This window comes from Silurus aristotelis (assembly GCF_946808225.1).
Source record: "Silurus aristotelis genome assembly, chromosome: 15".
In the NCBI taxonomy this organism is placed as follows: Eukaryota; Metazoa; Chordata; class Actinopteri; order Siluriformes; family Siluridae; genus Silurus; species Silurus aristotelis.
In genome coordinates, this window is record NC_139588.1 from 18,503,623 (window position 1) to 18,519,040 (window position 15,418).

The 15,418-nt window shown below is 36.2% G+C and overlaps 1 protein-coding gene across 8 annotated transcripts in view; it reads right to left on the minus strand.

Moving 5' to 3' along the window:
- The window catches only part of LOC310737799 (serine/threonine-protein kinase D3-like), a 59,110-nt gene that overhangs the window by 34,614 nt on the left and 9,078 nt on the right, over nt 1–15,418 (minus strand). For 4 of the 8 annotated variants that reach the window (XM_083562470.1, XM_083562471.1, XM_083562472.1 and 1 more), the window contains one exon: nt 6,052–6,105. The exons of the other annotated variants lie outside the window; for them this stretch is intronic. In XM_083562470.1, coding sequence (XP_083418596.1) covers nt 6,052–6,105 — 54 coding nt within the window. The remainder of the gene's footprint in view (nt 1–6,051; nt 6,106–15,418) is intronic. 8 annotated transcript variants of the gene reach the window in all.

The following is a 15,418-nucleotide window of genomic DNA, read 5'->3' on the forward strand; positions in this document are numbered from 1 at the left end:
CTTGTGGTAATGCCCCCTATAGGTTTTTGCCTTAAACTACTATTAGCTTATATACTTTGCTAAGACTATGCAGCTCTGTATTATCTGAAAATCCTCATTCTCATTTAATTTCTTTGTGCTGTCTTGCTCCACTGGTTTGATGGATAGCTTGCATATAGATTAATAAATATTCAGAGAAACTACTAACGTTCCAGGCTTTCAGAAGTCAGTGATACTAATGATGAGGTATAAACATATTCTAATGCAAAGCCAGGCACTTACAGATACAAAATCATTTTAATTTCCATTACAAAGACAGCAATGAAGCACAGCTAGAAACAATGGAGGGCAGCGTATCTATTGTGTAACTCTTCCAGTTTCGACTTTCTGCAAGGATTTAAAATCTGAGGAACTGATCGTCAATACCAACCAGGGTGTATGGGAAAGAAGCCGTTGTGAAACATCTTCTTCCCCAGAGATTCAGCCAATCACACATGGGCATACAGTGTGTTTAATAAGGTCGCTACATATATTTAGATAACCACAAGTCAAATACAAATCCTCAACATGAATAATTTTATTTTCACTTCTCCAAATAAGCCACAGGTGTTTTCCGACTGCCTTTATGCACATAAACACACACACATAAACACATAAACACACACACACACACACACACACACACACACACACACACACACCATGCACCTTCTTAAGAGGCATTTGTCACAACGGCAAAAGAGGAAATGAAGGATTTAGAAAGTGATTCAGCGAATGCTGTGGCAGCTCACAAATCTTTCACCTCACATAAGTGATCAGGAAAACACAACAGGAAGCACGGCTGACTGGATGTGAGTCGCCGTGACGTCGAGCTCCGTCACCAGGAAGGAGGAGGCCCAGCGTGAGACACACAACCACAATGACTCCCACCCTCACATTGTGAAATGCACTAATGTCCTTCAGGGAATAGGGCCTTTCCCTTGACATCAGAATTGATCCAGCACCTTTACTACAAAGATTTCTTAAGCGACTGTGTGTGTATGTGTGTTTTTTGCTAGGTGCATGGTGAAAATAAACAGTTTTGGCTTCTTTGGTTTATTCTCTTAGGGGCAAATCCTACAGCACTTCTCTTTTAACGCTGATATGGGGTTAGAACTGCTTTGGTGTTCCAGTTAAACTCTTTAAGCCTGCCTTCTAAGCAGGAGGAGAGTCGGTCTCTTATGTAATTTGATGTGGAAATTCACTAACATATGGTCCAAACATAATAACAAAATGCTTAATGGGAAACCCTTTTTAGGTAAAATAAGGTTTTTGCAAAATGAATACTCTTATCACTGTCAGTGTCCACCCTTCCATTTTAATGAAAGTTGTGCGAAAACTTGCAAAGAAGTGATTCAGCTGTTGCTGTGAGAATAAATACCCCACCCCCCACCTTGTGTCACTTGTTTCTCAGTTTCAGGTCAACGTGTTAACGGCATCTAAAAGCCTGAGAACTAGTTTGGTTTGTGTTTTTGTAGGGGCACCTTTTTGTCTGATCCATTGACTTACAGTGGCCCATTAACCTACCAGTTCCTGTGCAGAAGGTGTGACCTATGTACCTATCAGTCTCTGTGAAGGAGGTGTGGCCTACGTACATGTCAGACTCCAGAGAAGACTACTTGTTCTGTGTACTTGTTATCTACTTAAAGCATGCATTTCCAAACGTACTGATTACTTTGGCCAAAAGCAATTCAGTAATGTATGGGTAATACTTGGCACATTTATACTTGGCAGCAGTGGTATACCAAGTGGCACTGTTCACATAATCACGCAATATCTAAAGGTTTGAAAGTGAAATTGCATGTCAAGGCTTAGAAATCCCTGTGTGTCCAATTTCCCAGGCAAATTGTACAATGTTTGATCTACGTCTCAAATCGAAAACCTTATAATCAAAAGTGTTTTCTAATATAGAAAATCCTGAAAGTTGGTATGCAGAAAAGTCCTTACAGTAGGTATGCAAGGCAACATGACGAGTTTAAACATTCAAACGCTTAACTATTTAAAGGAAACCTGTTAGTGTTCATTAATTCAAATTAATTGAATCAATTTTCTATTGATATGCTTTTAACAGGAAATCAGCTTTACAGAAAGCTATACATGATCTACAATTTCAATTCAAATTCTGAGCAGAAGAGAGGCAATAGAAGTGAAAGTGGCAAAACAAAACTCCCTGAGACCACATGAGGAAGAAATCTTGAGAGGATCCAGACCCAATAACACAGAATTTCTCTATTATAACTGTAGACCGTGGACAATTTATGCCAGTTGTGTTAAAAGGTTTTGAAAGGTATGTAGGTATTTGAACCGCGGTTTAAAATACTATAGAAATACGGGATTCTGAACACAATGCTGGCGTGTTTGCGGATTTGTCCATTTTTTTTATTGCCGAACTATGCTAATGCGACCATAGTGAAAAGACTGTACTAACATGTACACTATTTATTTAAATTTGCTTATCTGGATGCAAATCATTTGTAAAATAAATAAACAAACCAAAAAAAAAAAATCAACAAACCAAACCAAAAAAAAATCATTTGCCTCAACAGTACTACATTCAATTATTAATTTATCTAAAAGGCTGTAGCTAATTTGGGTAAAGGCAATCGTATACATTATTAATTCAAAAGAGAGGACTGGTATTTTTTTTTATACACAAATACTGCTCTTGATTGAAGTTCCTGTTTCACAGTAAAATATATACGTAAACAAACGCAAATCTGAAACCCAGTGTGAGACAGTGTTCAGTCTGCTGCAGTGCTGAAGGCCAAAAGCTCTGGACTCTGACGTGTGTCTATCGTTACCCAAACTTACGCACACAGCTGCAGTAGCATCTCCTTGGATACTTGGGAGAGCTTTAGCTGATCTTTGGCCTGTGTAACCATGGTAGTGTTGTAGCATGCACACACACACACACATATACACACACACACACACACACACACACACAGACACACACACACACACACACACACACACACACACACACACATACACACTGCGGAGGATGTTAGCTAGAGCCTAAAGGAGTTAACATGTTGTTTGGCAGAAAGCAGACCCTTTTTTCAAATCCGTCCTTGATTATAATCATCAAGCATTTGAGCCGGGGTTTGAAAATGACTGTGGTCATTAAATCCATTAACAGCTGACTAAACCTCCACTGCTTAGACATGAGGGTGCTCAAAGCATTAAAACCGGCTAATGGATAAAGGGCGCATATGTGTGATGTGTGATCAGCCATGAAAAGTTTTCGGTGTGCATGCTATCGTATAAACCTGACCATGAATCTTCTTTTGAAATTAGCAATACAAGCCTGTTTTTTGCACTGCAGTCTAGTAAATAATAGTAAAAAAAAAAGGCAACAATAATGCCAAGGAATTAATAGGAGCCAAAATATAAATTGTAATTTACTGGTGGACAATTCAGGTCTAATTTCTGTTTGGATTAGTGACAAATGACTGTGACACTATGCTTCAATAGGTTATGGAGAGTTGTTTCCAGATCAGCCCGCATCACCAAACCACAAATGAGAAGCAGGAATACAAACGAGATGGGAAGTCAGACTATTACAGGAAAGCACACACACACACACACACACACACACACACACACACACACACACACACACACACACACACACACACACACACACACACACAGTTTATTCAATCCAATAGAGAACCTAGAAAAAAGGCTTGAGGGAAACATGGAGAAGAACATCTGAAACTCTGGAACCTGTGGGACTAATTGTTGCATTAATCAGAAGAGCTACAAAAAAGATAATCATTATATAACCAGCGATAAATTGCAGAGGGCAAAAAGATAATGCCATCACGTGCCTGGTGCCAAACGAGCAATCAACTTTTTGAATGTCTGCAAGAAACCACACAAAGACTCACACACACACACACACACACACACACACACACACACACGCGCACAAACTCTGACAATGTTATTGTGGATCAATGTTGACATCTGTTCTGCTGTAACTCTACGACTATTGATTACCCTAATTCACCCTTTGGCAGAAAGGCAATTCACATAATCGTTTCAGAAACTAATTAACATCTAGCTTTGAATTACCCTGCATGTCTCGAGGTAGAATTTCACACCCGACCGCAGCGCCTTTTAGTTGGATGAACCTTTCCAAACAATTAAAGAGGGACTGTGGGATCAAATCATTGCAGCTGAACAAAATAAACCCACACAAACCAGTCAATTAGGCAACCAGCCCACCGGCATAGTAGTCAAATTACTGTATTGTAGCGCAAGTAACAAATGAAACACAAAGAAGGGTGGGCTCTAACAGGAAAATGATCTGCCATAGATTGTCCTGAAGTATTACAACCTGACGTGTTTATTCCTTTCATACCAAATCAGATTGCTACAGAATGGTATACTGTTGTATTTTGTTTACTGGATTTTCCTTATGCTGGATAATTTGGCTAAATTTGGTTAAATGTAAGTTTTATTTCCCTAATGCTCAAATTAATATAATTGAAAAAACATTTGGCAGACATTTTTATCCACACAGACTTAAATTTTTCTCATTCATGAGCAGTTGAGGGTTAAGGGATTTGAGCGCAAGACCTTCTGATCAGAAGTCCAACATCTAACCACTAATCTACCACTTTATTGTCTTAAATGTTACAAAGCGCTGACACTGGTGACTTTTCCCCTTCACAGAAATCTTTACTACATGAACAAATATTCATTGTTAAAAACATCTTTTTATGATGTTTGTTTATCGTTAGATTATATGAAGTGTATATCATATAAATCCTTGCATAATTAGCTGCTCCTACAGAAACAATAAAAGTTATGGTATGAGTCTGTAGCTTTGACTGGTTAACACTAGATTATGCACCTTTTCAAGAATTTGTGTTACTATTTCTGGAGTGTGAAACAGCCAAATCTGCGCAATACATTTACATTAACTTGATGCGTAATAGCATAATAGCGATGTCACAGGACAAAAACACATCTTTTGACTTTAAATAGATTGGCATATACCATTACAGGTCTTAGTTCAGTTGTGCCTCACAAACCTATCGTTCGTAGTTACAGTGACAGTACGAGCACCACTATGGCCTACACTCGAGATGACCAGAACATCACACCTGCTTAATAGAAGATCGTATCAATGATACAGTAACCCTCAAACAAAGTAAGTTTTATGTAATCTTCTTCTTCTTCTTCTTTCGGCTGCTCCCATTAGGGGTCACCACAGCGGATCATCCGTCTTCATACCCCCCTGTCCTCTACATCTGCCTCTTTCAACCCAACTACCTGCATGTCTTCTCTCACCAAATGCATGAACCTCTTCTTTGGCCTTCCTCTTTTCCTCCTACCTGGTGGCTCCATCCTCAGCATTCTCCTACCGATATACCCCATGTTCCTCCTCTGCACATGTCCAAACCATCTCAATCTTCTAATCCTGTCCATCCTCATCACTCCCAATGAAAATCTCAGCATCTTCGGCTCTACTACCTCCTGCTCCACCTCCTGTCTTTTACTTAATCAAGCTTCATGTAATAATATTGCCATACAAAGAAATAATTGACCAAGACAGATTTTTATGAGAACCGCTAGAACGTGGTTGTAATGGTTCATCAACTAAAATAACTTTTGGATGGAATAAGATTTACCCTCAAATATCAGAGTAAATCAAGCAAAAGATTTAAACAGTTTCTGATTACATTCATATTCAACCAACAAACAGGTCTGCTCAGCCATCACCTCAGAGAACATGCACGTGGTTGAGGAACTGTCGTCATTCACACATAGGCTCAAAATAGACTCATGCTGTTTCACTGGTACTTCTTTTATGGAAACAGTTCTCCTGCATTGCTGAGGCAAAAAAATCCACTGAGGGTTTATGTAAGATTCTTTTCTAGCCCTGAAGATTTTATTTAAAACTTAAGTGTGTACAAAGTGAGCAAGTTTCATGTATGTCCATCAAAGAGAGCAACCAGTCTCTGAATACCATTACATATCTGGCAAGTAAAAAAAAAACAATTCAGTAGTGCGCACCGTTTGTGAAGAGCACGGCGTTTGCATTTGTGCGACATCGTGCACAGCTGCTTCCTTTAAAAAAAAAAAAAAAAAAGAAAGAAAGAAAGAAACACAAATCACAAATCAGAAGCAAAGCAGAAACTTGAAGTTTTCTGACCAGCATTTATAAAAATGAGTTAGAATTTCACACAAAAATTGACAAAATTAATTAACTGTTACATTACGGTACAAAATAGTTTTTAACGTCCAATCAGCTACTTTTTAGCACAAACAACATCAAAGCTATAAAAGCAATGACACCTGATGATAATGTGTGTATTTTTTTATTTTCTGATTATAATCATCATATTATATCATCAATGCACGATAGATGTGACACGTAAGCAACACGTCTGTGTAGCGTAAGCAGCCATCTGTACAATTGACACCGATCGCAATTGGCAAACAACACAGGCACGACAATAGGCCTTGTTATCGTTTTTTTAAAGAAATCTAATTTCCATGTGTACAAATATTCCCGATTAAACCTGTCAAATGAGGCAGGAAAACCTACAGTAGTTGTATTTACATCATTCAGTTCATGTTGCCTTAATGCGTTTTAAAAATCTACAATGTTGTAAATCTCGTACAAGATGTTTACAGAGAAAACTTACTGGACCATGTGGACAATGCTGAATTTAAACACGTATCTGTAACTATTTCCCTATCTTACTAAGTACAGTGTGGGTGCAGCTTTACATTTATATTGACATTTCTAGTATTTGGTAGACGCCCTTTTCCAGAGCGATTTACAATTATCTTATTTATACAGCTGAGCACTTGAGAGTTAAGCGCCTTGCTTAAAGACTAAAGTGCTTGATGGTTGTACGTATTTTACCTCACGATATTCTGATGACGAGTCCAATTTAAGTCTTGCCATTGAGCTGAAGTTCCTGATGTGGGCAACGTTTATGGAAACCTGACTAAAAGATTCGTATGTGCTTTTTAAACATCCCATTCTGCATTTATTCCTTATTTGCTGTTTATTAACCTCCACTCATCTGGGAAGATGTTCCCTTACATTTTCTGCAGATTTGTGATCATTTATAGTTAAGTCAGGTAGTGATGTAGGTGAGGTCACATTCATCCCATAGGTGTTCAATAGGGTTGAGGTCAGAGCTCTAAAGCAGACCATTCAACTGATGTAAACCATGGAGCCCACTTTGTGCACAGGGGCATTGTCATGCTGGTTTGGGTTTTAGAGCAGAAAGTCACTGTGACAGAAAAACAAGAATTCCCTAACTTTGCTTGCCTGAATATATAAAGACCTAGATGTTTTACATTCAAATTCATACTTTAACCTTTGTTTCCTGGCTCCTTACAGTAAAGTGGCTGTGATAAATCTCTGTGTGTCATTTGACAAAACCTTTTAATTCGATTAATATATAAATCAAAAATCCAGTTTCTTTTGTTTAAGGTGTCTGGACAAAGTCATGCAACACAAAAGTCACTGTTTCCAGTCCTGTTTCCAGCTGGTTCAAATGTAGCTATTGACAGGTAGAGCACGTCATTTGCATTTGTGCGACACCGTGTAGAGATGCTTCCTTTAAAAAAAAAAACTAAGAAAGAAAGAAAGAAAGATTGAAAGAAGCCCAAATCAGAAGTGCCAAATCAGACCCAAATCAGAAACTTGGAGTTTTCTGACCAACATTTATATAAAAAAGTTAGTGTTTTACTCAAAAATTTAAGGAATAAAGTAACTTGTACATTATAGTACAAAATATTTCATAATGTCCACCCAGCTACTTTACAGCACAAACAACATCGTTGTTATAAATTTATTGACACCTGACGATAATGAATGTAACTTGTTATTGTCTAAATATAATCATCATTTGTTATATATTTTTTTAGGAAAACAAATTCTCACGATTAAATCGGACGACTGAGCCAGGGAAACCTAGAGCAGCTGTATTTACATGATTCAGTTCATGTTGCCATTATCAGTATTAGGTGTGAACACATTACCCATATTTCATATAGCCCACTTCATTAGGTGCCAGTGTGATTTAGAAAAGAGCTTAAACTTTTACTGTTGGTTGTTAAATCACTTGTTACAATGGTACACTCCAATAGGACACTGAGGTCCAGATTACAACTTGGGGAAGCCTTGAACACGATAGCTGGCTGGAACTTTAAAACAGAACTTTGAAAACATGTTCAAGCAGCTTCAACTTTAAACTTTAAGTGCAAAAATATTTGTACTGCCTACTTGTTATTGCTCATAAACCACTGCTCCAGATTTCTTCACAGCTACTTTTGACCTTGCGATTTTTCCTGTGTGAGTCAGGCACAATAATTTTGTCATTAACTCAAGTTAATATTAACACATGGAAGCAAAAGCGCTAGAAAGTTTCAAAGCTACTGGACCAAAAACTTGTCATAAGTGAATGTATTGCTACATGAAAGTCAGCTTGACCCCTTTTGTATAAATTTCCATTAAAACATCTCACTTTAATGAATTCCACATAATTTGCTGGAATTGTTTTTTGTAAAGGCAAAATCAACCTTGTCTGCTTCAGGAGCCCAGACAGGATTAATGAAGCTGTAGATTCTAACTTGCACAATTAAATATACAAATTTACAGATTATACAATCAGATCAATGCATCCAGTATGGGTATAAACAAACAACAAAAAAATAAAAAAAACTTGTGATTTGTTTGTTTTTGTATTTTTTGTTTCCTAAGAGTATAATTGTCAAATATATTTACAATTATTATATTTACAATACAATTTTTTTCACTAACTGATTTGTTCATCTGCTTAGATTTTTTTAATTCACCTTAAAAAACCTGCTGATGATAATGTACTTCTTACCACATTAAAGCTGAATGTTTTTAAGCAATGTCACTACACAGCCATGAAGGTTCAGTAAAAAAAAGAAGCTTATTTTACCTTTAAAAATAAGAAAAAAATAAGTAAACTTTCATTTGTTTATATATATATATATATATATATATATATATATATATATATATATATATATATATATATATATATATATATAGTTAATATAATGACCCAATAAATTTGACATCCTATACAACTTATAACTGTATTTTTAACTTTGCCTTGTTCAGCTTGTAATCATCCTGGACTCAAACCATCAGGTTAATATAGATAAATTTGATACCTGCACAAGCCTGTGTTTATTTTAACTTTTCATACAGCTTGCTGCGTACAGGAAAGCCGTGCATGACGAGCATAAGCGCAACCAAGTTAAGGGTGTTTCCTGGTGCTGTTTCCATGCCTCATGGCTATCCAGAGGAACAAAAGCATCTTGTACAAGGCAACGACAATCGGAAAAACACAACTGTGAAGAATAATTGTTTCACTTTGATATTCTACACTATGGAAAAGATGGCGAAATCTACATATCGCTGTCATTCATCAGATAGATGAAATGCAAAGTAGTTCTTATGTAACTTTGAAGCCATTGTGCATTCATTCCCCCTCACTTTAATAATTGACTCGAATTCACATACAGTAAAGAGGACTATGGGATTTCCTTGTACTCCTAAATCGAACCAAAATAAGCAACCATTAGAGGTCCCTAGTCTGGCTTAAATATAGAATGAAGCCATATTAGTAGAAGTATATAAGGTTTTCACCATACTCTAAAACAGCTTTTCACAGGGAATATGTAATGCCATTCTATTTCTAATAGAGTCAAGTGGAAAAGACCTTTGTCTCTTCCAAAATTCTTTCTTTGATTCATATTTCAAAATCCTAACTTAAATATACAATTATATAAAGATTTTGCAAACCAGCATTAATGGTTTAGAAATAAGCATTAGAGGTATAATTATTTAAGTATTTATGGTGCATTCCTGTCATTTTCTGCATTTGGTTTTCTTTTTTTTTTTTACAGGTATTTTTCTCGAACAAATTTCTATCATTTCTAGAAAAGAGTTTCTAGAATTGTCTAGAACAACAAATCTGGCAGGACAAGGCAAATCAACATGCTTGTTCTATTATAGTATGCCACTCACAGGTACAAGGACTTTATCTTACATTTACCATAAAATCTATCGCTATTAATCTGTCGATTTTTTACAAAGTGATGCTATTTAACAAAGAAACAACTGTTGAAGTACAACTTGATGTTTATTAAGAGTCCCAAAAGTTTGTAACAGTTACTATGTTTTCCACTATAAGAAAGTCTTCAGGTCAGAGGAGTTTAATTAAAGTTCTAATATCCAATCAAATTCTATTACTTGTTCACTAAAGCCCCATACTGAGAATGTCTTCTTTTTTTTTTTTTAGCTAAACAAAGAATAATTTCTAATAAATGCTGGGGAAAATCACCACTTTTTACACACTGTGTGTGAGTCACATCTGTGACATAGTAAGACTAAAATACCTTGGAAGGTTGTGCCAGTTTGGTGCAAAAGGCTTCCTCATTTTTCTTTCATGAGCTAGTCTTCTCTGTCCATGATAAAAGAAGCCTCCTTTGTTGAGATACTCACTTAGAAAATAAGGTTTTTGACCAAAGTACACGTGTCGGTTTTTTTTTTTCATTACGTCGCTCTACATGGGTTTTTTTGGTAGCTCGTCTTTCAGATGGACTTATTTTTGTCTGAGTGAGCTGCTGGGTTTTAAAAAATTCACTAAAACATGATATTTACTTCTGACACCCACCACAATGTCCTTAAATTCACTGTTTCTCCACTTGGGGCGTTTTGTTATTGCACATTTTGTGTTACCACGGGCTCTTAAGCTTTTTTTCAGAGATTTTTTTTCATAAGGGTTATCTGAAAGCATCAGTTCTGAAAATACAAGGCATATATGTTCAGCACTAGTGATGAGGAAGTCACCATCCTAGGAATGCCAGAAAGCAACAGTGAACGTTCTTCACCCAACTCTCTAGCTGTATGTTCAGATAACAAACAGTCAAGCATTTCAGAAGCAACTTTTAATAAGTTTCAACTTTTAAACAACTTTTAATAAGTTTCATGGTGCCATAAACCAGCAAAGGGAGTACAGCATGCTTTAAGTCTACCCTTAAGTTGAATTTTAGAAGAACAATGTTAAATTTACACTCCTGCTGATGTGACTTTAGATTTAGAGTTTTGCCATATAGAATCATTTGCATATTTTAATAGGAAAATGTTCATTATTACAAAAAAGCATAGTGAATTGCTGATTCAGAATTAATCATATTTGCATGAATTGTGGCAAAATAAGCAAAAAATGACAGCTTTCACAGGTCAAAGGTTAACCCTCTCAGTTTTAGGGGCTCTGTATCATGGCTGCACTCGGACCCCGGCTTCCTAAAAAACTGGGATATGTGACAAAATAATTTTACTGTGCTGTAATGTATATACGACAAGTTTCTTTCTTTCTTTCTTTCTTTCTTTCTTTCTTTCTTTCTTTCTTTCTTTCTTTCTTTCTTTCTGCACAAATGATTAGATGCCTCATCCATTTTCAATTTAAATAATACACTAATAGTGATGCTTTTTGTATCTTCACAGCATGACGCAAACATCAGGACAGAATATATTAAAATCCAGTGGTGACAGTATTAAGATTCAAAAGTGTACAGGGCATTTTTTTCATCTTTTAACAGGATTATTAAATGCGTCATTGTTTATAATGACCAGGTAAAAAGCATTTATTCAGCTACTAACCAGGTCTTAGTTTATATAGTATATAAATATACAAAAAAAATATATAATATACTTTTAAATGGTAAAGATTAATTATTATTGTGATGATTTTGCAAAACAAAAGATTATTATTAGATAAATAAAACATATAATATACTGTAAGCACATTTTAATGATACAAAATACAATATACAAATAATATACCTTTCTTAATAATTATACGATAAATACCGCTAGTTGTTGTTTAACAGCGCTGTTAGCTTCAGTACTAAATTACTGGTGATCTCCGGATGTGTTGACTCATTAAAATAACCCAAGTTAAACAAACTGCTCTCCAGAAAACATGAATGAGTTTTTTGAAGATAATGGCAAACGGCAAACTTTAACCAGCCTGGAAGAAGCCAAAGTCCAGACGGTCTGTTCATAATACACACATCTACTGTCTTTTTTCGCTTCTCCTAAAGTCCATTCATTATGTAAACCACCTTCAACTGGTCAAGCCTCCACATACATCTACAACAGTATTATTCTCCAGAAATTATGATGAGGTTTGAAAGCAGGGTTCCATCTACAACAGAGCCACTATAAAAGCTCACAGAGCAATGTCAACTTCAATTCAATCTGTGGACATAGTACAGTGGCAGTTCAGTGCTTGATTCTGGGTGAAACAGGTCAAGCACAGTTTGAGGTTGAGGTCATCACCTTTCCAAAATTCCACAGTAAAATGGGATGAAGAACCTTTGGAAATTAATCAATTGTATGACTTACAAGTTTCTGCACTCATTGTGCATCAGGTTAGACTAGGGTTAACAAGTGTAGGAGTTAAACATTTTAACACTTGACTTTGAGTTCAAATTCATCCTATTTTCACTGATCATCCTTGAGATGTTTGGACATGTGCAGACATGGGGTATATCGGTAGGAGAATGCTGAGGATGGAGCCACCAGGAAGGAGGAAAAGAGGAAGACCAAGGAGGAGGTTTATGGATGTAGTGAGGGAAGACATGCAGGTAGTTGGGTTGAAAGAGGCAGATGTAGACGACAGGGGGGGTATGGAGACGGATGATCCGCTGTGGCGACTCCTAATGGGAGAAGCCAAAAGAAGAAGAAGAAGATCTTTAAGATGTTTTACCTGTGGTAACTAAATGTAGATTGTACAGACATGATATCTTCTGCATGTAGGGCAAAAGGAATTGTCAATAGATCACTAATCAGAATTTACATTTATGGCATTTGGCAATTTCTCTTGTCCAATATTGTTTACATTCATACTTTGAGGGTTGATTTAGGGTAAAGAAACTTGCTCAAAGGTCCAGCAGATGCTGCTTAGCTGTGCTAATATCTGAACACACAATTTACTGATCAGTAGTACATGTCTTAACCGTTGAGCCATCGCTGCACAAACGTGTGTCAAGGCAAATCTTCAGAGATGGCCACAAAGTATTTGCAGCTTGGAAGACAAAATTAACCAGTGCAGAAAATAGAATCACACAGCAAGGTGGCAAAGATCCACTGACAAAACTTCAGAGATCATGTGTGGAAATGGAACAATCTGTCAGAAAGGCATCTACCTCTGTGGGTCCCTTGATCTTTATAGTAAAGTGGCCAGACATATGCAACCCCTCAACATAAAGCTCAGTATAATTCTCAGGCTATGATAAAGATACTCTGATTAAACTGCGGTTGAATTAATTACCATTAAATGCCAAGTGTTACATCTAGTTATCGGTTTCCTGATAACTGTCCAATTATTTCTTTCTTCCTGCAAATAAATCAGGAAACAACGTGAATTTGATACATTTTAAACAGAAGCTAGAAAAACGTGAATAAACACAAGTGAATATTTCTGAATGCGATACGTGAACACCAGAGTGGGTAAATAATATTTTTGTGTTATCGTTAATGTGTCAGTATGGTATTATATTCATTCAACTCTGACAAAAACGGCATTTCCAAAAGGTTTTAAAGCAACTTTAAAAGCATCGGTTTGCAGAAGAAATTGTAAAACATCTGTGATTCTTGATGTGACGTAAAAACCCGAAACTCAAGAAAACACCTCGTTTCCATACACCATTTTAATTAACTCGATGAGTGGCATCTTCAATAACATGGCCTTTTCGTGTGTTTACCTTCAGCATAGCACAACTTGAGATTCCACTTCAAGACTCTAATGGATGAAAATAGCCTATCGTGTTTATGCTACAAGTTAACCTGTGATACAATTATCTATCTAGAATTTTTTTGTTTTGTTTTATCTGTCAAAAACTACAATTAATTATTTTAGAATCTTTGTGACTGGTGAGAAGAAAAATCCTTAGTGTACTGAATGTGTGATTATACTGTAAAGGCCAGTATTGCAATCATGTTGAACACATTGTACAGCCCTTCTGTGTTCAGCCTGGCTTAGCTGTGAACACACACTTCCTGTGACACTCTCTTAATGGAATTCAAACTCGCCAGCAGAGTGGTTTATGCATTAAACAGGTAATGACCCTTAACTGTGCACACAGAGCTCGCTCACATAACAGTGCTTGATGTAAAGCATTTCGTTTTAGCATGAACGCTCTGCTGAAGTCGGATTGATGTATTTAAAGGGGAATTCCGTTCAGTTCTGCTTTTAGACCTTTAACTTTGCTAATATAGTTCGTTTTTAGATGCAGTGACTTCCTGACCAATTCTTCCTTATAGCAACCCACACAACTCTAACCTAAAGCTTAATATACATTAGGTTCTAATGCTAATAACTTATGCTAATAGCTGCGCTGTTGAATCGTGAATATGAAAGCTCAGGTTTTGAAGCAGCTCTGGTAGATGAAGAATCACAGTTTTATGTTCTAAGACTATATTGTTTCCATTGGAATTATGCCGGAGGCTTCCATAATCCCATTGTCAATCAACAAGGATAGAAAAAAAAACCGACTCATATGGTATAATGTTTTGTAAAGAGATCTTTTTTTTTTTTTTTGCTTTTTTTTTTGAAGGAATCTCCAATGTTAGTGCTCTGTAGAGCTGTTTCTTTAACTTTTCCACCACAGGAAATAAACCATAATAAAATAATAAAATCACACTAGTCCGGTAACTGATTATTTTGATGTAACAGCACACCAAGCATTTCTCTTCCTTAAATAATAGGCTATTAATAACCAAAGTCTACTTTACAAAAAAATTCCTTTTTATCAGACATATCATTTTTATAGTCCAGGTGTTTAACAAGTAAAACTAGCATATTGTGTCTAAGAAAACTACTGAAAAGGATTGTAATCTATGTTCATGCGAGACAGAAGCGCATACACACAGTGTGTGGTATAACAGGACCCATTTAAAATAAAATAATCGCAGCAATTTTAGATATAGGTCAAAGCACAGCTGGGCAAGATCAGGAAGCATAAATTCAAATCCATAATGACAATAAAAAACATAAATTAGTAGGTAAACCTGAATGAATAGGCATAATAACTGACAATAACTGTGATGTCTCTAACACAATGAGGTACAAATAGGAAGAATAATCAAAGACTAAATAGGGAAACTCCTCAAAGGCTGAAAACAATAGGGAAACAAACCAATGGTAGAATAAATCAACATGGCTACAAACACTGTGAACAATGTAAAGGCCACTTTATCTACCTTTAAAATGAGTTTTTAGCAATATCGGCTTTAGATCAGCAAATATACACACAAAGAACTTGGCTACATCCATACAATACAAGCTATCACTAATGTTAGCCAGTAGCA